Source organism: Moschus berezovskii, chromosome X (assembly GCF_049115385.1).
Source record: "Moschus berezovskii isolate FMDL1 chromosome X, NW_MosBer_1.0, whole genome shotgun sequence".
NCBI classification, from domain to species: Eukaryota; Metazoa; Chordata; class Mammalia; order Artiodactyla; family Moschidae; genus Moschus; species Moschus berezovskii.
This window is the reverse complement of record NC_142488.1, coordinates 51,678,420-51,701,369: the sequence shown is the minus strand read 5'-3', so window position 1 is coordinate 51,701,369 and position 22,950 is coordinate 51,678,420. Positions and strand designations below refer to the sequence as shown.

The 22,950-nt window shown below is 41.2% G+C and overlaps 1 protein-coding gene across 2 annotated transcripts in view; it reads left to right on the top strand.

Moving 5' to 3' along the window:
- The window catches only part of LOC148773305 (X antigen family member 3-like), a 56,710-nt gene that overhangs the window by 16,731 nt on the left and 17,029 nt on the right, over positions 1 to 22,950 (top strand). For both annotated transcript variants that reach the window (XM_088833827.1, XM_088833826.1), the window contains exon 2: positions 2,151 to 2,249. In XM_088833827.1, the coding sequence (XP_088689953.1) occupies positions 2,151 to 2,249 (99 nt within the window). The remainder of the gene's footprint in view (positions 1 to 2,150; positions 2,250 to 22,950) is intronic.

Sequence of the window (22,950 nt, the reverse complement as noted above, 5' to 3'; positions counted from 1 at the left end):
CTCATAGCAGCTCTTCACCAGGCTGCTCATCTCCCCTTGCTGCTAGAGCAACCTGAAGGTTTTCTGCCAAGATTCAAGTCAGCCTGCAGTTTAGCCTTGCCTATGTAGCCTACGTGGGGACATGAGAGGTCACCAGGGTACCAAGACAGAGCCACAGCCCTACAGTGTCTGGAGCAAGTCTCAAGGCTTTATGTATGGTGATACAAAAATGACACCTATATACTGACTCCTACATGGAGGAGATGGTTTTCCTGTCAGTCATTAGAAAATATACCTTCATTTAGTACACATGCATTGATTCCTACCATGTTTCAGGATGTATCTGCAATGCTCAAAATAACCAGTGATGTGAGGTGGATGATGCGAATACAACACTGGTGGACAAGAGAGACATAAACAGAAATGAAATGCAGAGGAGAAACACAATGAAGGGGCCTAAGGGGGGAAAAAACTGAGTGGAGTGGCCAAGAAGCAGGAGGAAAGCTAGAATATAAGGTTCATTGTAAGAGTGAGACAGGTTAACTGAACTTCCCACATCCAATGATAATTACTGCTTTCACATACTGATTTTGTGACATAAAGCTGTTGATATCTTTACCTCTGCTACAGACTCAACTCTGTCTCCCACCAAATCTGTATGTTGAAGTGGTAACCGCCAATGAAATAATATTTCGAGATGAATCCTTTGGAGACAATTAGATTTAGATGAGGTCATGAAAGTGGGGCTCACATAAGAAGAAACACCAATCCCACTGCTGGGCATACACACCGAGGAAACCAGAATTGAAAGAGACACGTGTATCCCAATGTTCATCGCAGCATTGTTTGCAATAGCTAGGACATGGAAGCAACCGAGTTATCCATCGGGAGATGAATGGATAAGAAAGTTGTGGTACATATACACAATGGAATATCACTCAGCTATTGAAAAGAACACAGTGGAGTCAGTTTTAATGTGGTGGATGAAACTGGAGCCTATTATACAGAGTGAAGTAAGTCAGAAAGAAAAACACCAATACAGTATATTAACGCATATCTATGGAATTTAGAAAGATGGTAACAATGACCTTATATGCTAGACAGCAAAAGAGACACAAAGATAAAGAACAGACTTTTTGGACTCTGTTTGAGAAGGCGAGAGTGGGATGATTTGAGAGAATAGCACTGAAACATGTTTATTACCATATGTGTAACAGATGACCAGTCCAAGTTTGATGCATGAAACAGGGCACTCGAAGCCAGTGCACTGGGACAACCCAGAGGGCTGGGATGGGGAGGGAGGTGGGAGGGAGGTTTGGGACAGGGGGACACATGTACACCCATGGCTGATTCATGTCAATGTATGGCAAAAACCACCACAATATGATAAAGTAATTAGCCTCCAATTAAAATAAATTAATTAATTTTTTAAAAAAGAAATTTCAATTGGGCCCTGCAATACTTCTAAATTATTCTACATTACCATAAAACCCTCTGGAAAATGCAGACCAGTGGCTCTTTATCTTGCCTTAAAAAAAAAAAATGTCACTTGGGAGCTTTAAAAACTATAATATCCAGGATATCACACTTAAATATTCTGAACTACTAGGAAATGTTAGGAATTAGGGCCCCAGACATAAGCAATGCTTAAAAAACTTCCTGGGACATTCTAACATGCATCTAGAATTAATTGCTGAACCAGTTAAAAAGCTAGGCTTCTGCTGTTTTCACTGGAAAACATGGCACGTGACACATTTGTGTGGGCTTTAAATTCAGAGGATAACTTACAGTAATTAATTTACCTGGTTTAGCAAGAGGGCTAACTCTCTTCCTGCTCAAGAGGAAGATGACCCATCAAAAGGCCCTATAAATCAGCAGCCTCCAGATTAACTCAAGGAAACAGAGGAGAAAGTCCCCCCCCCCACCAATCTTCCTTCATTTCAGCTAACATGTGTCTCCCTTTCATTTACAGGATGTCTAATTAAGAAGCTATAGCCCTGGTTTAAAGTCCATATAAACTCTTTACATCCACTCTATGTGTTTGACAGACAGCTTACATGGGTGTAATAAAATAAATACTTTCTAAATATTTTTAAAAAAGAAGAAGCACCAATGTATTCACTCTGTCTCTGTCTCTGTGTCTGTTTGTCTCTCTCTCACTGCCATGTGAGGACACAACAAGAAGACAGCCATCTATGATCCAGGAATGGAGCTCTCACCAGAATCCAACCGTGCTGCCATTCTGATTTGGACTGCCAGTCTCCAGAACAGTGAGAAATAAATTTCTGTTCCTTAAGTCACCCATTTTATGGCATTTTGTTTGGCGGCCTGAGCCGACAAACACAGCTTTCCAGCCAAACATTAAAATAATCACATTGTTGGACTTCCCTGGTGATCTAGTGGTTAAGAACCCATCTGACAATGCAGGAGACATGGGTTCAAACCCTGGTCCAGGAAGATTCCACATGTCATAGGGCAACTAAGCCTGCATGCCACAACTGTTGAACTCACGTGCCTCAACTTCTAAAGCCCGCACACCCTTGAGCTCATGCTCTGCACCAAGAGAAGCCACCACAATGAGAAGCCCATGCAACACAACTGCAAAGCACCTCCCACTTGCCACAAGTAGAGAAAACCTACATGCAGCCATGAAGACCCAGAGCAGCCAAAAATTAAGTAATTAATGAAAATAAAAAATGATAAAAATAATCATCACATCGTCAGCATTATATCCATTCAAAAGTATTTATCAACAGTCTAGTCTGTTCTTCAGCCCCTTTATATGTGGGAACACTTCAGTGAATTAGTCAAGGCAACCCCTAACTGAGAGGTGATCTGAGAAAGTAGCAGAGTGTCCAGAATTATTAACATAAAAGTAGGGAACAGTAGTACTTTGCTTTTGGACAAAGTAATGTGTACATTTCCCCCTCTACAAGAACAGAAATTTGTCAAGAGAAATGTCCTATGATCACTAGTTAATAATGTATTACTTCCAGGAAAGGAATTGCTGGTTTGATAATGTCTATACTTGATTGTGAGTAGCATAGATCACCGTCATTCAGAGGGCAGAAAATTTCTCTGAGCTTCTGCTGGGAGTCAGGCTCCAGGTTCTGGACTGAAAAGGAACTGAGTATATAGTTATAATTATGCAGGATAGACAGACGAGAGCCAGGGGATGCTTAGAAGAGAGCCCTGTAAATCTGGTGGCCAGGAATGGCTTCTCCCAGGGAATGATGTGTGGGCTTTAGTCTATTTCATTACAGATCATTTTAATCTTTGTTCATTACTCCTCTTGTTCACTAATAATATAAATCTCTCTAGTCAATTATCTCCATGTTATAGATGAGGTAATTGAAAATCATTCCATTGTGTGGATATGCCATCATTTGTTTAACAATACATTGATTGATGGATATTGTGGTTGTTTCCAGTCTGTAGTTTAATAAGTAAAGCATTCATGTAAAAGACTTTGTGTAGATATATACTTTCCTTTGTCTTGAAAAAATACTCAGGATTGGAATGGCTGAAGCCTATAGTATGTATGCCTTTAACTTTTTAATAAAGTGTCTGGTATACATAATTGCACTCCCAGCTATGTAGGACAGTATGACTCAGTTATATATGAGTTCCATTCTTGAAAACGCTTGGTTTTAAATTTTCACAATTCCAATAGGTGTGTAGTGGTATCACATTCTAATTTTAATTTGCATTTCAGTATATTGAGCATATTTTCTGGTGCTGACTTGCCAGCCATATGTATTCTGGCCTGTTCTAATCTCTTGCACAGATCTTTGGGGTTGTTTATCTTTTATATACTATTAAGATTTACTATTGATTTTTATTTATTCATTCTGAAACTTTGTTGTGATGTGCCTTTGTCTAAAGCTTCACTTGTGCTGCACTCTCATGGCCTTCATTTTTAGGACCATTGTTTCATTATTTCTTTGATAATTTTTTCTCCCTTTTTCTCTGTTCAGAGTACCTGGACATTTTCTTATGTTAACTGAGGGCCACATTTATTAGGACTTCATTTGTTTACTTTTCTCCTCTTTTTTTTTTTTAATCAACTAACTGGAAGATTTGCTCAGCATCTCTGTTCTCAAGTATTCTAGGGACTTCAGAGTCAGTGAATGCATGGAGATTCAGGCAGAGTTGCCGGCCTGGAGAGGGCAATGGATACTCTGGCCCATGCCTTGTCCTAGTACCTCTTCTACTGGGTGTTCAATTTTATACTTTATCATAACCTGTAGCAAACTGCTAAACATAAATATTTTTGGACTAGGAAAAAGAAGAAGGCAATAATAACAAAAGAGAAACTTTCTTCATGATAAAAAGCTAAATCTTGGCCAGCAGTGACCCAAATATTCTACCTATGGGAAGACTGCTTCTCATGTGACCAAGAAGTCATTGAGGTATTCTCTTTAACTGGAATCATTCTATACTTGCAAAGATTTACTCCTAGAACTTGTGAACCCATGGTCTTAAGCTTCCTAAAGCTCCAATTCCTTGCCCTCTGACCTTGGACTTTGAGAGAGTCTTTGAAAGGAGAAGAATTGCCTACCCTGGCTGTCTCCCAAGGCAAAGATTCAAAGGAGAGGTGAAGACAAGATGGTGAAGTGGCAGGACTTGAGCGCACATCCTCTCCCCAAAACACTGAAATCACAACTAACTGCTGAACAACCATCGACAGACAGACTGGAACCTACCAAAAACGATGTTCTACATCCAAACACAAAGAATAAGCTACAAACACAAAGAATAAGATGGAAACAGGGGTGCAGTCACAGTGCAGTCAAATCCCATCCCCACTTGGTGAGCAAACCACACACTGAAAAATAGCTACATCACAGAGGTTCTCCCACAGGAGGAGTTCTAAGTCCAATGTAAGGCTCCAGAGTCCGGGAGTCTGGCTTGAGAGCTGAAACCCACAGAGCATTTAGCTTTGAAGGCCAGTGGGACTTCATCACAAGAACTCAAGAGGACTTGGAAAAACAGAAACTCCACTCTTGGAGGTTGCACACAAAGTCATCTGTGCACCAGAACCTGAGGAAAAAGTTGTGACTCATGGGACCCAGGGTGAGGCTTATCTTCTGGTGTTGGAGGTCTCCTGGGAGGCAAGGGGCAACTGCAGTTCACTGTGGGGAAAACGTGTAGTGGATGCATCAGAATGTACTCACTGGCATGAGTTCTTCTGGAGGCCACCATTTCAACACCAAGACTTGGTCCCACCCAAAAGCCTGTAGGCTCCAGCGCTGGGATGCCTCAGGCTAAGCAACCAGTATGACACGAACACAGTCCCACCCATCAGCATACAGGCTGCCTAAGTCTTCCTGAGCCGACAGCCACTTCTATATACACCTTTTGACATGACCCTGCCCATCAGAGGGACAAGACACAGTTGCACCCACCACTGGGCAGACATTAGTCCCTCCCACCAGGAATCCTGAAGAAACTCTCAGAACAACCTAACCCACAAGGGGAAAAACAGTAAAAGCAAGAGGAAATACAATCCTGCAGCCTGCAGAACAGAGACCATGAATACCGAAAGTGAGTCAAAATGAGATAGCACAGGAATATGTTTCACACAAAGGAGTAGGGTAAAACCCCAGAACAACAACTAAGCAACGTGGAGATAGGCAATCTATTCAAAAAAGAATTTAGAGCACTGAGAGTAAAGATGATCCGAGATCTCAGAAGAAAACAATGGAAGGACAGACTGAGAAGATACAAGAAATGTTGAACAAAGAATTAGAAGATCTAAAGAACAAAGTTGCTCAGTGTATCCGACTCTTTGCAAGCCCATGGACTATACTGTCAATAGAATTCTCCAGGCCAGAATACTGGAGTGGGTAGCCTTTCCCTTTTCCAGGGGATCTTCCCAACACAGGAATCGAACCCAGGTCTCCCGCATTGCAGGCAGATATTTTACCAACTGAGCCACAAGGGAAGCCCAAAAGTACTGGAATAGGTAACCTATCCCTTCTCCAGGGGATCTTCCCAAGCCAGGAATCGTACCAGGGTCTCCTGCATTGCAGGCAGATTCTTTACCAACTGAGCTATGAGGGAAGCCCTCATACACATGGACCACAGCCTTGTCTAAGTCAATGAAACTAACCCATGCTGTGTGGGGCCACCCAAGACGGACGGGTCATGGTGGAGAGGTCTGACAGAATATGGTCCACTGGAGAAGGGAATGGCAAACCACTTCAGTATACTTGCCTTGAGAACCCCATGAACAATATGAAAAGGCAAAATGACAGGATAATGAATGAGGAACTCCCCAGGTCGTTAGGTGCCCAGTATGCTATTGAAGATCAGTGGAGAAATAACTCCAGAAAGAATGAAGGGATGGTGCCAAAGCAAAAACAATACCCAGTTGTGGATGTGACTGGTGATAGAAGCAAGATCCGATGCTGTAAAGAGGAATATTGCATAGGAACCTGGAATGTTAGATCCATGAATCAAGGCAAATTGGAAGTGCTCAAACAGGAGATGGCAAGAGTGAACGTAGACATTCTAGGAATCAGTGAACTAAAATGGACTGGATTGGGTGAACTTAACTCAGATGACCATTGTATCTACTACTGTGGGCAGGAATCCCTTAGAAGAAATGGTGTAGCCATCATGGTCAACAAAACAGTCCAAAATACAGTACTTGGATGCAATCTCAGAAACGACAGAATGATCTCTGTTCGATTCTAAGGCAAACCATTCAATATTACAGTAATCCAAGCCTATACCCCAACCAGTAACGCTGAAGAAACTGAAGTTGAACGGTTCTATGAAGACCTACAAGACCTTTTAGAACTAGCACCCAAAAAAGATGTCCTTTTCATTATAGAGGACTGAAATGCAAAAGTAGGAAGTCAAGAAACACCTGGAGTAACAGGCAAATCTGGCCTTGGAGTACGGAATGAAGCAGGGCAAAGGCTAATAGAGTTTTGAACGCACTGGTCATAGCAAACACCCTCTTTCAACAACACAAGAGAAGATTCTACACATGGACATCACCAGATGGTCAACACCGAAATCAGATTGATTATATTCTTTGCAGCCAAAGATAGAGAAGCTCTATACAGTTAGCAAAAACAAGACCAGGAGCTGACTGTGGCTCAGATCACGAACTCCTTATTGCCAAATTCAGACTTAAATTGAAGAAAGTAGGGAAAACCACTAGACCATTCAGGTATGACCGAAATCAAATCCCTTATGATTATACAGTGGAAGTGAGAAATAAATTTCAGGGACTAGATCTGATAGACATAGTGCCTGATGAACTCTGGACAGAGGTTCGTGACATTGTACAGGAGACAGGGACCAAGACCATCCCCAAGGAAAAGAAATACAAAAGAGCAAAACGGCTGTCTGAGGAGGCCTTACAAATAGCTGTGAAAAGAAGAGAAGTGAAAAGCAAAGGAGAAAAGGAAATATAGAAGCATGTGAATGCAGAGTTTCAAAGAATAGCAAGGAGAGATAAGAAAGCCTTCCTCAGTGATCAATACAAAGAAATAGAGGAAAATAACAGAATAGGAAAGACAAGAGATCTCTTCAAGAAAACTAGAGATACCAAGGGAACATTTCATGCAAAGATGGGCTCGATAAAGGATAGAAATGGTATGGACCTAACAGAAGCAGAAGATATTAAGAAGAGGTGGCAGAATACACAGAACTGTAGAGAAAAGATCTTCACGACCAAGATAATCACAATAGTGTGATCACTCACCTAGAGCCAGACATCTTGGAATGTGAAGTCAAGTGGGCCTTAGAAAGCATCACTACGAACAAAGCTAGTGGAGGCGATGGAATTCCAGTTGAGCTCTTTCAAATCTTGAAAGATGATGCTGTGAAAGCGCTGCACTCAATATGCCAGCAAATTTGCAAAACTCAGCAGTGGCCACAGGACTGGAAAAGGTCACTTTTCATCCCAATCCCAAAGAACGGCAATGCCAAAGAATGTTCAAACTACTGCACAATTGCACTCATCTCATACGCTAGTAAAGTCATGCTCAAAATTCTCCAAGCCAGACTTCAGCAATACGTGAACCGTGAACTTCCAGATGTTCAAGCTGGTTTTAGAAAAGGCAGAGGAACCAGAGATCAAATTGCCAACATCTGCTGGATCATGGAGAAAGCAAGAGAGTTCCAGAAGAGCATCTATTTCTGCTTCATTGACTATGCCAAAGCCTTTGAATGTGTGGATCACAATAAACTGTGGAAAATTCTGAAAGAGATGGGAATCCCAGACCACCTGACCTGCCTCTTGAGAAAGCTGTATGCAGGTCAGAAAGCAACCGTTAAAACTGGACATGGAACAACAGACTGGTTCCAAACAGGAAAAGGAGTACGTCAAGGCTGTATATTGTCACCCTGCTTATTTAACTTCTATGCAGAGTACATCATGAGAAACGCTGGGCTGGAAGAAACACAGGCTGGAATCAAGATTGCCGGGAGAAATATCAATAACCTCAGATATGCAGATGACACCACCCTTATGGCAGAAAGTGAAGAGGAACTAAAAAGCCTCTTGAAGAAAGTGAATGAAGTGAGTGAAAAAGTTGGCTTGAAGCTCAACATTCAGAAAACTAAGATTATGGCAACTGGTCCCATCACTTCATGGCAAATAGATGGGGAAAGATTGGAAACAGTGTCAGACTTTATTTTTTGGGGCTCCAAAATCACTGCAAATGCTGATTGCAGCCATGAAATTAAAAGATGCTTACTCCTTGGAAGGAAAGTTATGATCAACCTAGATAGCATATTCAAAAGCAGAGACATTACTTTTCCAACCAAGGTAACACTTCCTCCTCTTCTTCCTGTCCCCAAGAATGGGAAATGCAAGATGCAAACAGCCTGGTTATGGTTTAGAAGATGTCATAAACCTCAGACCCATGAAACACGCATCAGTGAGGAGGGGAAGACTGCCAGGATTCTCGAAAATCCCGTTTAGTTTCACTGCACTCAGTAGTGTGCTAGAGCCATGTCACACAACAATCGTTTACCTGCTCATTCCTAAATTTCAAGGGGTTTTACAAACTGACTTGTAGATTGTTAGCTGCTCAACATTAGCAATGGTGACAGTAATTACACCACAAAAATTAGCCAGCAAGTGCTACAGACCAGTGCAACTCTCTCACATCCCCACCGCAGCCAGTTTCAGTGCAGAGCCAGAGTGCTGGAGTGGAGGGAGTAGGTGCCATAGCTATGCTGTTCTTTCTTTTTTTAGTTTCTTTTGGCTGTGCTGTGTCCTCGTTGCTGTGCCCAGGCTTTCTCTAGTTGCGGCAAGTTGGAGGCTTCTCTTATTGCAAAGCACAGGCTCCAGTGCATGTGGGCCTCAGTAGGTGCGGCACACGGGTTTAGTTGCCCCATGGCGTTTGGAATTTTCCAAGAGTAAGGGGAGAACCCATGTCCCCTGAATTGGAAGGCAGACTCCCAACCCCTGGACTCGAGGGAAGTCCTCTATGCTGTTCTTTTAGTTTACACACCAGGGCAGAGACATCACTGTGAGTTGACATCAGGTGAGTTGTTAGGTTGTTGTCGTTTTTCAGTTGATAAGCCATGTCCCACTCTTTGAGAACCCATAGATTGCAGCACACCAGGTTCCCCTATTCTTCACTGTCTCCTGGAGTTTGCTCACATTCATGTCCATTCAGTCAGTGATGCTATCTTACCATCGCATCCTCTGTGGCACCCTTCTCCTTTTGCCTTCAATCTTTCATAGCATCGGGGTCTTTTCCAGTGTGTCAGTTCTTCGCATCACGTGGCCAAAGGATTGCAGCTTCAGGTACAGCATCAGTCCTTCAAAGAAATATTCTGGGTTGATTTCCTTTGGGATTGAGTGGTTTGATCTCCTTGTATTCCAAGGGAATCTCAAGAGCTTTCTCCAGTATCACAGTTCAAAAGTATCATTTCGTTGGTGTTCAAACATTTAATTGTCCAACTCTCCTATCTGTACATGCTGCTGCTGCTGCTGCTAAGTCGCTTCAGTCATGTCTGACTCTGTGTGACCCCATAGACAGCAGCCCACCAGGCTCCCCCGTCCCTGGGATTCTCCAGGCAAGAAGACTGGAGTGGGTTGCCATTTCCTTCTCCAATGCATGAAAGTGAAAAGTGAAAGTGAAGTCGCTCAGTCGTGTCTGACTCTTAGCAACCCCGTGGACTGCAGTCTACCAGGCTCCTCCATCCATGAGATTTTCCGGGCAAGAATACTGGAGTGGGTTGCCATTGCTGGGAAAACTTTAGCTTTGAGTAGATGGACCTTGGTCAGCAAAGTGATGTCTCTTACTGTATGGCAGAAAGTGAAGAAGAACTAAAGAGCCTCTTGATGAAAGTGAAAGAAGAGAGTAAAAAAGTTGGCTTAAAGCTAAACATTCAGTAAACTAAGATCATGGCATCTGGTCCCATCACTTCAAGGCAAATAGATGGGGAAACAGTGGAAACAGTGACTGACTTTATTTTTCTGGGCTCCAAAATAACTGCAGATGGTGATTGCAGCCATGAAATTAAAAGATGCTTACTTCTTGAAAGGAAAGTTATAATCAACCTAGACAGAATATTAAAAAGCAGAGACATTACTTTGCCAACCAAGGTCCATCTAGTCAAGGCTATGGTTTTTCCAGTGGTCATTATGGATGTGAGAGTTGGATCATCAAGAAAACTGAGCACCAAAGAATTGATGCTTTTGAACTGTGGTGTTGGAGAAGACTCTTGAGAGTCCCTTGGACTGCAAAGAGATCCAACCAGTCCATCCTAAAGGAGATCAGTCCTGGGTGTTCATTGGTAGGACTGATTTTGAAGCTGAAACTCCAATACTTTGGCCACCTGATGCGAAGAGCTGACTCACTTGAAAAGACCCTGATGCTGGGAAAGATTGAGGGCAGGAGGAGAAGGGGACGACAGAGGATGAGATGGTTGGATGGCATCACTGATTCCATGGACATGGGTTTGGGTGGGCTCCGCGAGTTGGTGATGGACAGGGAGGCCTGGTGTGCTGCAGTTCATGGGGTCACAGAGAGTCGGACACCACTGAGTGACTGAACTGAACTGAACTAGGGTTTTCATGGCTTTCCTTCCAAGAAGAAAGTGTCTTTTAATTTTGTGGCTGCAGTCACCGTCCACAGTGATTTTGGAGCCCAAGAAAATAAAATCAGTCACTGCTTCCACTTTTCCCCTATTTGCCATGAAGTGATGGGACTGGATGCCATGATCTTAGTTTTCTGAATGTTGAGCTTTAAGCCAACTTTTTCACTCTCCTCTTTCACTTTCATCAAGAGGCTCTTTAGTTCTTCTTCACTTTCTGCCATAAGGATGGTGTCATCTGCATATCTGAAGTTATTAATATTTGTGCTGGCAATGTTGACTCCAGCTTGTGCTTCTACCAGCCCAGCGTTTCTCATATTGTACTCTGCATAGAAGTTAAATTAGCAGGGTGACAATATACAGCCTTGAGGTACTCCTTCTCCTATTTGAAATTAGTTTGTTGTTCCATGTCCATTTCTAACTGCTCCTTCCTGACCTGCATTCAGGTTTCTCAAGAGGCAGGTCAGGTGGTCTGGTATTCCCATCTCTCAGAATTTTCCACATTTTATTGTGATCCACACAGGCAAAGGCTTTGGCATAGTCAATAAAGGAGAATTAGATGTTTTTCTGGAACTCTCTTGCTTTTTTGATGATCCAGTAGATGTTGTCAATTTGATCTCTGGTTCCTCTGCCTTTTCTATAACCAGCTTGACCATCTGGAAGTTCATGGTTCACGTATTGCTGAAGCCTTTCTTCAGAATTTTGAGCATTACTTTACTAGTGTGTGAGACGAGTGCAATTGTGCAGTAGTTTGAGCATTCTTTGGTATTGCCTTTCTTTGGGATTGGAATGAAAACTGACCTTTTCCAGTCTTGTGGCTACAACGGAGTTTTCCAAATTTGCCAACATACTGAGTGCAGCACTTTCACAGCATCATCTTTTAGTATTTGAAATAATTCAGCTGAAATTCCATCACCTCGATTGGCTTTGTTCATAGTGACACTTCCTAAGGCCCACTTGACTTCACAATCCATGATGTCTGGCTCTAGGTAATTGATCACACCATTGTGTTTATCTGGGTCATGAAAATCTGTTTTGGACAGTTCTTCTGTGTATTCTAGCCACCTCTTCTTAGTCTCTTCTGCCTTTGTCATGTCCATACCATTTCTGTACTATATTGAGCCCATCTTTGCATGAAATGTTCCCTTGGTATCTCTGATTTTCTTGAAGAGATCTCTAGTCTCTCCCATTCTGTTGTTTTCCTCTATTTCTTTGCACTGATCGCCGTGGAAGGCTTTCTTATCTCTCCTTGCTATTCTTTGGAACTCTGCATTCAAATGGGTATATCTTTCCTTTTCTCCTTTGTTTTTCACTTCTTTTCTTTACACAGTTATTTCTAAGGCCTCCTCAGACAACCATCTTGGTTTTTTGCATTTCTACTTCTTGGGGATCATCTTGATAGTTTTCTCCTGTACAGTGTCACAAACCTCTGTCCATAGTGCATCAGGCACTATGTGTATCAGATCTAGTCCCTTAAATGTATTTCTCACTTCCACTGTATAACCATAAGGGATATGATTTAGGTCATACCTGAATGGTCTAGTCATTTTTCTTACTTTCTTCAATTTAGATCTCAATTTGTCATTAAGGAGTTCATGATCTGAGCCACAGTCAGTTCCCAGTCTTGTTTTTGCTGACTGTATAGAGCTTCTCTATCTTTGGCTGCAAAGAATATAATCAGTCTGATTTCGGTGTTCACCATCTGGTGATGTCCATGTGTAGAGTCTTCTCTTGTGTTGTTGGAAGAGGGTGTTTGCTATGATGCTTGCTATGACCCATTCTCTTGACCAAACTCTATTAGCCTTTACCCTGCTTCATTCTGTACTCCAAGGCCAAATTTGCCTGTTACCCCAGGTGTTTCTTGACTTCCTACTTCTGCATTTCAGTCCCCTATAATAAAAAGGACATCTTTTGAGGGTGTTAGTTCTCAAAGGTCTTGTAGGTCTTCATAGAACTGTTCAACCTCAGCTTCTTCCACATTACTGGTCAGAGCATAGTCTTGGATTACCATGATATTGAATGGTTTGCCTTGGAAAAGAACAGAGAACATTCTGTCGTTTTTGAGATTGCATCCAAGTACTGCATTTTGACTTTTTTCTTTACTCTGATGCCTACTCTATTTCTTCTAAGGCATTCTTGCCCACAGTAGTAGATATAATGGTCATCTGAGTTAAATTCACCCATTCCCGTCCATCTTAGTTTGCTGATTCCTAGAATGTCGATATTCTCTCTTGTCATCTCCTTTTTGAGCACTTCCAATTTCCCTTGGTTCGTGGACCTAACATGCCAGGTTCCTATTCAATATTGCTCTTTACAGAATCAGACCTTGCTTCCATCACCAGTCACATCCATAGCTGGGTGTTGGTTTTCCTTTGGCTCCATCCCTTCATTCTTCCTTGAGTTATTTCTCCACTGAAATCCAGGAGCATATTTGGCACCTACTGACCTGGAGAGCTCATGTTTCAGTGTCCTATCTTTTTGCCTTTTCATACTGTTCAAGGGGTTCTCAAGGCAAGAATACTGAAGTGGTTTGCCATTCCCTTCTCTAGTGGACCACATTCTGTCAGACCTCTCCACCATGACCCATCTCTTTTGGGTGGCCACACATGTCGTGGCTTAGTTTCATTGAGTTAGAAACTATCTCAGATTGTCTAGTTTTCTGTGATTGTGGTTTCAGTCTGTCTGCCCTCTCTCAGCGCCTACTGTGTTTCTTTTGTTTCTCTTACCTTGGACATGGGGTGTCTCTTCACAGCTTCTCCAGGAAAGTGCAGCTGCTTCTCCTTACCTTGGACATGCGGTATCCCATCCCATCTGCTGCTCCTGTCCTTGGACATAGGGTATTTCCTCATGGACGCCGTTCCTGACCTTGGACATGGTGTGGCTCCTCTCAGCTGCTGCTCCTCACCTTGGACGTGGGATAACCATGGCTCCTGACCTTGGATGTGGGGTTGCTCCTCTCAGCTGTTCCTGTGAGTGAGCCACTCCTGCGCCATGCAGACACCGCTCTTGCACACACAGATTTTACTTTTCTGTGTTATCTTTAGCTTTGATATCAGGGTGATGCTGTACTCGTAGGATGAGTTTCCAGGTTATCTTAACACTATAGCATTTTGGAAGAGTTTTAGAAATGCATGTGTTAACATTTCTCTTAATGGTTCATAAAACTTACCTGTGAGGCCATCTGGACCTTGAATTTTGCTAACCGGAAAATTTTTCATCACAGTTTCAATATTAGTGCTCTTAAAGCTGTAATCATATTTTCTCTTTCCTCTTAGTTGAGTTTCCAAGAATTTGTCTGTGGCTTCCAGATTCTACATTTTATTGTCTTAAAGATGTTTGTTGTAGTCTTTTATGATCCTTTGACGTTTCTGTGGCATCACTTATAACATCTCCTTTCTCATGCCTAACTTTATTGATTTGAGTGTTCTCCCTTTTTTGTTGATGAGTCTGGCTCATGATTTATGTATTTTCTTTATGCTCTCCCAGGGCCTCCTTTTAGTATTATTGATCTTTGCCATTGTTTTCATGTTTTTTTTTTTTTCTGTTCTATTCTCTATGATTTTTTTTCCCAAAACTAATTTTTGGTTTTGTATGTTGTCTTTCTCTAATTGCCTTAGCTCTAAGGTTAGGTTGATTATTTGAGACATTCCTTTGTTATAATCTTTACTCTTAGTGTTTTTCCCTGTTTCATAGCTTTTATGCAATCACATTTTCTCATTTGTTTGTATGAGTTTATAAACATATATTATATATATTTTTTTCTTCTCTCTGATTTCTTCATTGATTTCTTGGCCATGTAGAGGTGTATACATGAGCCTCAATGTATTCATGTTTCTTAGTTTTTTGTTTTTGTTTTGCTCCCCCCATAACTGACATGTAAATCATAACATTGTGGTAAAAAAAAATGCTTGATACAATTTTGATTGTCTTAAATTTACCAAGGCTTGTTTTGTGATCCAGTTTGTGATTATGCTAGACATATTTCATTTGCCCTTGAGAAGAAACTGCGTTCTGCTGGTTTTGGATGAAATCTACTTAAGTATCAATTAAATTGTCAGGTCTGTTGTCTTATTTAAAGCTTGTGTTTTTTTTAATACTTCATTTTTAAATTGGAAGATAATCATTTTCCAATGTTGCTCTGGCTTCTGCTGTACAAAAGCATAGATCAGCCTAAAGTATACATATGTCAGTTATTGTGTAGTTAATCATTTGTTGTTGTTGTTTCATTGTTCCACGCCCTTCTTAAATGTCTCCTGCATGGTCTCCACTTATTTTCTGAGACGTTTGATCATCTCTACTGTCGTTACTCTCAATTCTTTTTCAGTGACACTTCCTATTTCCTCTTTAATTATGTCTTGTGTGTTTTTACCTTGTTTCTTTGCCTGCAACATACTCTACTATCTTCACATTTGTTTATCTTACTATGTTAATGGTCTTTTCTTCCCAGGGTGCAGGGTTGTAGTTCTTGCTTCTGGTCTGCGCCCTGAGTGGATAAGTTTGGTCCAGTGCTTGGGTTTTCTTGAAGGTGGAGGGACTGCCAACTATATTCTTGTGGCCACAACTGAGGCTTCTCTCTCTCACAGCGGGACCATGTCAGTGGTGTCTTTTGCAGGTATGTACGGGTTTACTCTGGCTTTAGGCAGTCCGTCTGTGGATAATTTGGTGTGTGTTTCTGTCTTGCTTTTGCGTGGTGTGAGGCATCAGCTCTGGATAGTACAGGCTTTTGTGTGGAATTGGTTCTTATTTTCAGATGGAGGCCTTCATAGGGACTCTCACCAATTAATATTCACTGGAACCAGGAATTATCTTGTGGTCTATGATCCTCGATACAGTGCTGAAACCCTAGATGATCAGGCCCAACTTCTGGTCAGAGAACCAAGATCACATAGTAAGAGATTAGACAGAGGATTGGAGAAACACAGAATAATGGTAAGAAACCAAAAGCAAACAACAAGCAAAATAACACAAGCAATAATCACAATAGGGAAGAACACAGAATCAACAATAGAACTAAGCAAATAACTTGCAAGACATAAAACACCACCAGAGCAGAGTGCCACTTGAAGAATAAAGAAAACAAATCTAACAAAAATGACAAAAGCTTTCCCACAGAACAACAGAAAATCACAGCTAATATAGAAACATACACCTATTAAGACAAAAATGACAAGAGACAACATCAACCAAAGGCACAGATAGCAGGAAAATAAGTACACAATATATACATACAAAAAATAAATATATGATTTAAACAATCTTAGAACACCAAATAAGCAAGAATAATAACAAGAAAGCCTACAACTGAGAAAAAGAGTGAATCGACCACACCGCATAGCAAAACATCGCAAATATAACGGATATTACCTAGGGTCCTGGTTGTCAGTGTTCTGGTCCCAACATGAGGCACAGCACAGCTCCGCATCTCCAGAAAGCTCTCCCAAATGTGGGGAGAACTGAACTCTGGATCTGCAGTAGGGACAGGTCAGACTCTAATCTGGGATAACTCGTTTGTTCTCAGAGCTGCCAGAGCCTGGAGATTTTCATTCATTGGAAATCTGTTGTCTATTTACATATCCCATAGACAAAAAGTCTGCATAGTTGATTGTATGGATTTAATCTGAAGCTCGTTCAGCTGGTGGGAAAGTTTTCAATCCTTTCCCTTAGTTTCCCTGACCCTGGGTCTCAGATGTAGTTTTATGAAAACCTCTCCATGTGGTCACCAGGGAAGCCTACCCCAAGACTCTTGTGGAACACTTAGGTCTGCCTTGTTGAGCACCGGAGGAAGTGGTATAGCTGCTTGGACTGTAGGAGCACTGGTGGTGTCAGTTTTGCAGAGGAGCCAGCAGCCATGGGCAGAAAAGTTATGGCCCTAAAGGGATCATTTTCTAGCCTGTGGTGGCAGAAGCATGAGTGGTAGTCTGGCTAGTCTTTCTCTATTGCCTGATAGTAGGTCTTAGCATGTGGGAAGAGGGGGGATTCCATGGTGTCACCACCTCCTCTGTGTGACTGACCCCAAAGGTCCTGCTTCTTTGTCAGTTTGGGATTTCTCAAAAGGCATTCCTTTCTACACATTTTGTTGTTCCAGATCCATCATTCCATCTCCACATACTTATAAGCAGTTCCCTCCCAGGTTGGCTTTCTAACACCATGTTTCATCTTCCAGGCCCTATGCACACTTGTTGACCTCTCTGTTTGTTTCTCACTCTATACAAACTATATTTCATCAGCTTCTTCACCTTGCTTCCTTTCAGTCAAAAGTAGTTTAAGGTTTTGTGAGATGACTTGCTTGAATCTTCAAACTATTCCATGCTTCTTGATCTCCCACTGCAAGACACAGGTTTGGTCCTATTCTTCTCGTCCTCCTTCTACCATCTTCCCTCGATTCGTCCCAGTTATGTCTAGATTCCATGTAGTCCTCTCTGTTGAGCAAGGTCTTCTGCTAATATTCATCTGATACTCTGGGGAAACTGTTGCCTTTATCAAAGTATTATTTGTGATGCCTCCATGGGTGGAGTTGCACTCAATGTCCTTTTACTTTTCTTCCAACTTGGAACTTCTGGTTCTCTTTCTAGGCAAGCTCTGTAATACCTTTTTGCATGCCAGTAAAACAACCAACTTTAGTTGACGTGAATTAATCTGTTTGATTGGAGGTTACATACATACACACATAACTGGCACATCTTTGACTTCGAACATGCAGACAAGCACATTTATTTTTCCTGAAATTTCTGCTAATGAGGAATTGCCATCAGCTTGAAGAAACGTAGTTCTTTTCCAGATAAGAGATGATACAGGAATTGGGCTCAAAAGTCAGTTCCTGAAAATATCTAGCTATTGGTCAAACTGTCCTGACATTTTCGCAGAACACAGATTCCTTATTTCTGCTCTGGAGACTTAACTGTTTTAAGTGGGTGTCAAAGGTCAGAGACTGGCATGGGCATAATTTAATTCTTGTATAAGAAGATGGCAAGTGCCCAGGAATGTAACAGTTGGTTGATGATAGCTTGAAAAAGAGAGAGAAAAAATATTACAAAAAGAAAAAGGAATGTGTAGTTAGTCATTTAATCTTAATAGGTAAACCTTAATTGGTGTCTGGATCATAGAAAAAGCAAGGGGATTCCATAAAGTCATCTACATCTGCCTTATTGTCTCTGCTAACAGTTTAGACTGTTTGTGAATGTGAGGTCATTTGGTCTTGTCTGACTCTTTGTGACCTCATGGACTGTAGCCTACCTTTTCTTTCTCCAGGGGATCTTCCATACCCAGGGAATCTGGGTCTCCTGCATTGCAGTCAGATGCTTTACCATCTGAGCCACCAGGGAAGCCCTTAGACTGTGCGGAGCACAAGAAATTGTGGAAAATTCTTAAAGAGATAAGAATACCAGACCATCATACCTGTTTCCTGGGAAACGTGCATATAGGTCAAGACACAATAGGAGGAATTGGACAAGGATCAATGAACTGGTTCAAAATTGGGAAGGAAATACATCAATTCTATATGCTGTCAGCCAGCTTATTTGACTTCTGTGCAGAATACATCATGGAAAGTAACTTGCTGAAAGAATCTGAAGCTGGAAATAAAATTACTGTGTGAGAAATACGAATAACCTTAATTATAAGATGACACCACACAAATGGCTGAAAAACACTAGGAACTAAAGAGCCTTCTGATGAAGGTGAAAGTGGTGAGGGGAAAAGCTGGATTAAAACTCAATATAACTCATGTACACCCAAGGCGGATAAATGTCAATGTATGGCAAAACCAACCAATATAATATTGTAAAATAATTAGCCTCCAATAAAAATTAGAAAAAACACACACACACACACACAAAGTAAGATCATGGAGTTTGGTCCCATCATTTTGAGATATATCAAGGGATGCAATTGAATAAGTGATAGGTTTTACTTTCTTGACCTCCAATATCACTGCCGGAAGTGACTGCAGCCATGAAACTAAAAGTCACTTGCCCCTTGGATGAAAAGCTATGACCAATCTAGACACCACATTAAAAGGTGGAGAGATTACTGAAAAAGGTCTGAACAATCAAAGTTGATTTTCAGGTGTAGTGTATGGAGGAGAGAGCGGGACCACAAGAACTGAGCACCAAAATACTGATGCTTTGCAACAGTGGGGCTGGAGAAGATGTGTAAGAGTTCTGGGGTGAGCATGGAGTTCAAACTAGTAAAGCATGAAGGAAATCAAGTCTGGCTATTCAGGGAAGGACTGATGCTGAACAGGAAGAGCCAATATATTGGCCACCTGAGGCCAAGAGCAAAATCACCGGAAAGAAACTGGTGCTGGGAAAGATTGAGGGCAGGAGGGGAAGGGAACGACAGAGCATGAGATGGCTGCAAAGCATCACTGACTCCAAGATCATGGGTTTGAGAAAACTGTGGGCACTTTGAAGGGGGGGGAAGCCCGGGGTTCTTGCTGTACATGGAGCTGCAAAGAGTCAGACAAGACTGAGTGACTGAACAACATCAAAAAATTGGTATTGGCAGTGCTTGGGAGATGGTTCAGATAGCATGTTAACTCTGTCATTGTACTTGGGATGATAAGTGAGACTGAGGACAATTAGAAAGAATACAGTTCTTGTCAGTTTCCTTCTTTTCCTCCCTCAAAATGTACTTCTCACAATGTCTCTTGAGAGTTTTCCAGAGGAGAACTCCTGCAGTCATGTGGTATCCTGAGATGGAAACCTTAGCCCCCATGCCCCTTGGATCAACAACCTTGGTCTTAGACAGAAGCAGGCACTGTCTCTAAGTGTCTGCTAGAGCTGCCCATCTTCTGATGGATTAACAGGCATGGTATGTGATCTTAGAAATGGGGTGAGAGGTAAACAAACTTATAGCTTCTTGGTCAAACTCTGTAATCCAGTGAGCAGCATCTTTGACTTGTGCATCCTAGTCACCCTTAGGAATGCTTACAAGGGGTTACATTACTGAGCATGGAAGCTGGTAGGTGGCTGGATCCATTTTGACTTTGCCACTTGCCTTCTCTGTGAATAGACCATTCCTCTTCTCTTAATGTCACAGTTTTTGTCTTCAGATGAAGGTTGAGGATTGTGGAAGTGAGTGAATGCATGTGAAAGCCCCATAAAACTGATGACAGGGAGTACACAGTTTTCCTCTTTGAATCAGATCTCAAGACTTTTGGCTTTATAGATTTGCACTATCAATGCATCTCAAATATTCATAACATTTTTACTTGATGGTTGCCACACAGAGTTGAAGCCCAGATGTCCTGTATAGTCAGCATCTTAGCAGTGTGGCATGGCCTGGACATTTAAGGTATTAGGTAAGAAGAACGTGGGCCATGTTATATGTTATTCCGTCTATTTTTAACTGTCTGTCTGATACACTTGGGAACGGGGAAGACAACTTCCACCATGTGGGAACAGAATTCCAGATTTCCTCCTTAGTTTCATTTGATTCCTAAGAGTGTTCTTCATTATTGTTGAGTGTGCAGCCTCCATGCTTCCCATTAAATCTTCACAGTACATTTCTGGCTAAGAAGGAAGGTAGTATCCTCTTACAGGAAGGACTTGGTTGAAACTCCAGGCATCTACGTAGCCTTCTCTGGTACTGCCACATTAGAAGGTGGGTGTTTTGTTATTGCCAGACACAGTAGACCTCTAAGGTCCCACTTAACTTTTGCTGGGCTGATTGGGAGAGTACCATAGTTTTCAACTATGTTTGGAGGGAGTAACTTGGTTATTATCGAAATGCTTTCCAAGCTTTGAAACTCACCCGTTTGTCTTGCACTTTGAAAAGAGAAAGTAGACTTTTGAATGGGCATTTTAATTTGTGCCTCTTGTATTTTTGAAGTAACCATTTCTTCAACTGAAATCTCTAATGTAAAAGTCAAAAAGAAAACCCAGACATACACTCACAAACACATTCTTACTCTGATGGACACACACAAGCACAGTCACAAACTTATATGCTCAAAACACAATTCACAAAAGGAAAAGAAAACCCAAGGACTCACTGAAGGACAACTATGAACTGCACAGAAGTTCTCTGTGACTTGTTTCTAGGATTAATGTTGGAAGTTATTTTGTAGTTGAATGATTTCACTCTAGTTACATTTTAAATCAGAATGTTTTAAAAGATATACCTTTGTTCTGCATTCCAGGGGATCTTAGAATATTTTGTATATAAGACTATTGTGTGATTTGCTAAAATGAAAATAATGTTGTAGGATAACAGTATTGAAGACATATTGACCTCTTTAGGCCCTGCAGTTACCCATTTGCTTGCTGTATTTTAAGCATCCAATTCCATCCTCTGACCTTCTCGTATCAATTTTTTGACTCTTTGCCCCAATCTTCTGCATTTACCTCACTTAAAATTTCTACTTCACTTTTACTATTTTAGGCACCAATTATAAAATAAATAAATAAAGGAAAGAAAACTGAATTCATGTACCATGTTTACCTAGTACATTGAGTATATTCTCTATAAGCTTTTGAGAATGAAAGGTACTGATATGTTAAAGCCGTATGGGAATTGATCACCAAGGTAATGTATCATGTAACCAGGCTTCCCTTGTTAGGGCAATTGAGGTGCAATTTAATAATATGTTTCCAGGAGGGAACAAAAACAGTAGTTTTTAAACATGACATGTTGGAGGTCCTTATCCATGCCTTTTCCAAGTTATCACAGAGGACTAACTGAATTAATCCTGTTCTTTTTGAGAAGGACTGCCACTCAAAGCAGAACATGAAAAGAAGTTAAAAGGGAGCGAGAAGGAATAATCAGTATATGGTAATGAAATAGAAGATGTAATCGCATTTAGGATGATATTTCTAAAAACATGCAAATTTGACTACATAGTAAGATGCCTGAAATCTAAAACAAGGTCACTGGACTTTGTGCTTGAAGTGATAACTAAGGACACCAATTTCATAACTTACAATTGCTGTAAAATGCTTACCTCTCTAGCATGGTATTCTCACCTACATTTAATGAAAGTTTTCAGTGAAAGTAAGAGTGTGGTGTGTGGACAACTCCCTTATCTACACAAATATTCCACAGATTTCACTGTCCATTGGCTGCAAGAATGAGAATGGAGGTCTTAAATTGGTGTTGTCCTATGTGGATTACCATAATAAAACAGGGACATGACTTGATGTTTCCACCGCTGTCTAAAGGAATGTCCACAAATTTGACATTGCCAAGATTTCTAGGTAGTGTTCATGACAATCTGGATAGTCCAACAAGCAGACACTCTCCTCAGAGTAGTTCATTGTGAAATATATTAAGGATCAGCCATTGATTTGGATCCCTGGTTACTCCATGACTTTTCTAGATGATTAAATTGAATGATTCCTGCTTTTAAAAACATATCTCTATAACTACTACTGAAATTTAGGGAACTGGGGCCTGAAACAACATGCTTAGAATGGGTTCTTATAGACTGTAGACGTCATGAGAGCAGCAATCATTTTATAATTTGAATTACCACGTTACATTCATGTAAACATAATAAATATTTATCATTTTGGGAAACATTCTCAGTAAATAGGAAAGGTCAATTATGATGACAGTGCAGGTTATGGGATGTTGTTGAGTAGTGTATATAGCATTTGGTTGGTTATTACATTTATTGATAATTCAGTAAGTACTTAAAATGTGTCATTTTCAGGCTCTAAGTTTTAGCCAATGTGAAAGATACATAAAGAAAAGAGGGTAGACCCAAAACACATCGAAGACCTGATATCTGTGCATGCCTTGATAGGAGGGCAAACAGAGGTTTCTTCCAAGCCTAAGAAAGAGTTGAGGCAAAGTTGTGAGATGGGGCTTAGCATGACTGAAAGTAGTTTGAGTGATTGTAGCTCCAGAAGCACAGTGTAACAGAAAGATAATGAAACAACTAAGGAAACAGAT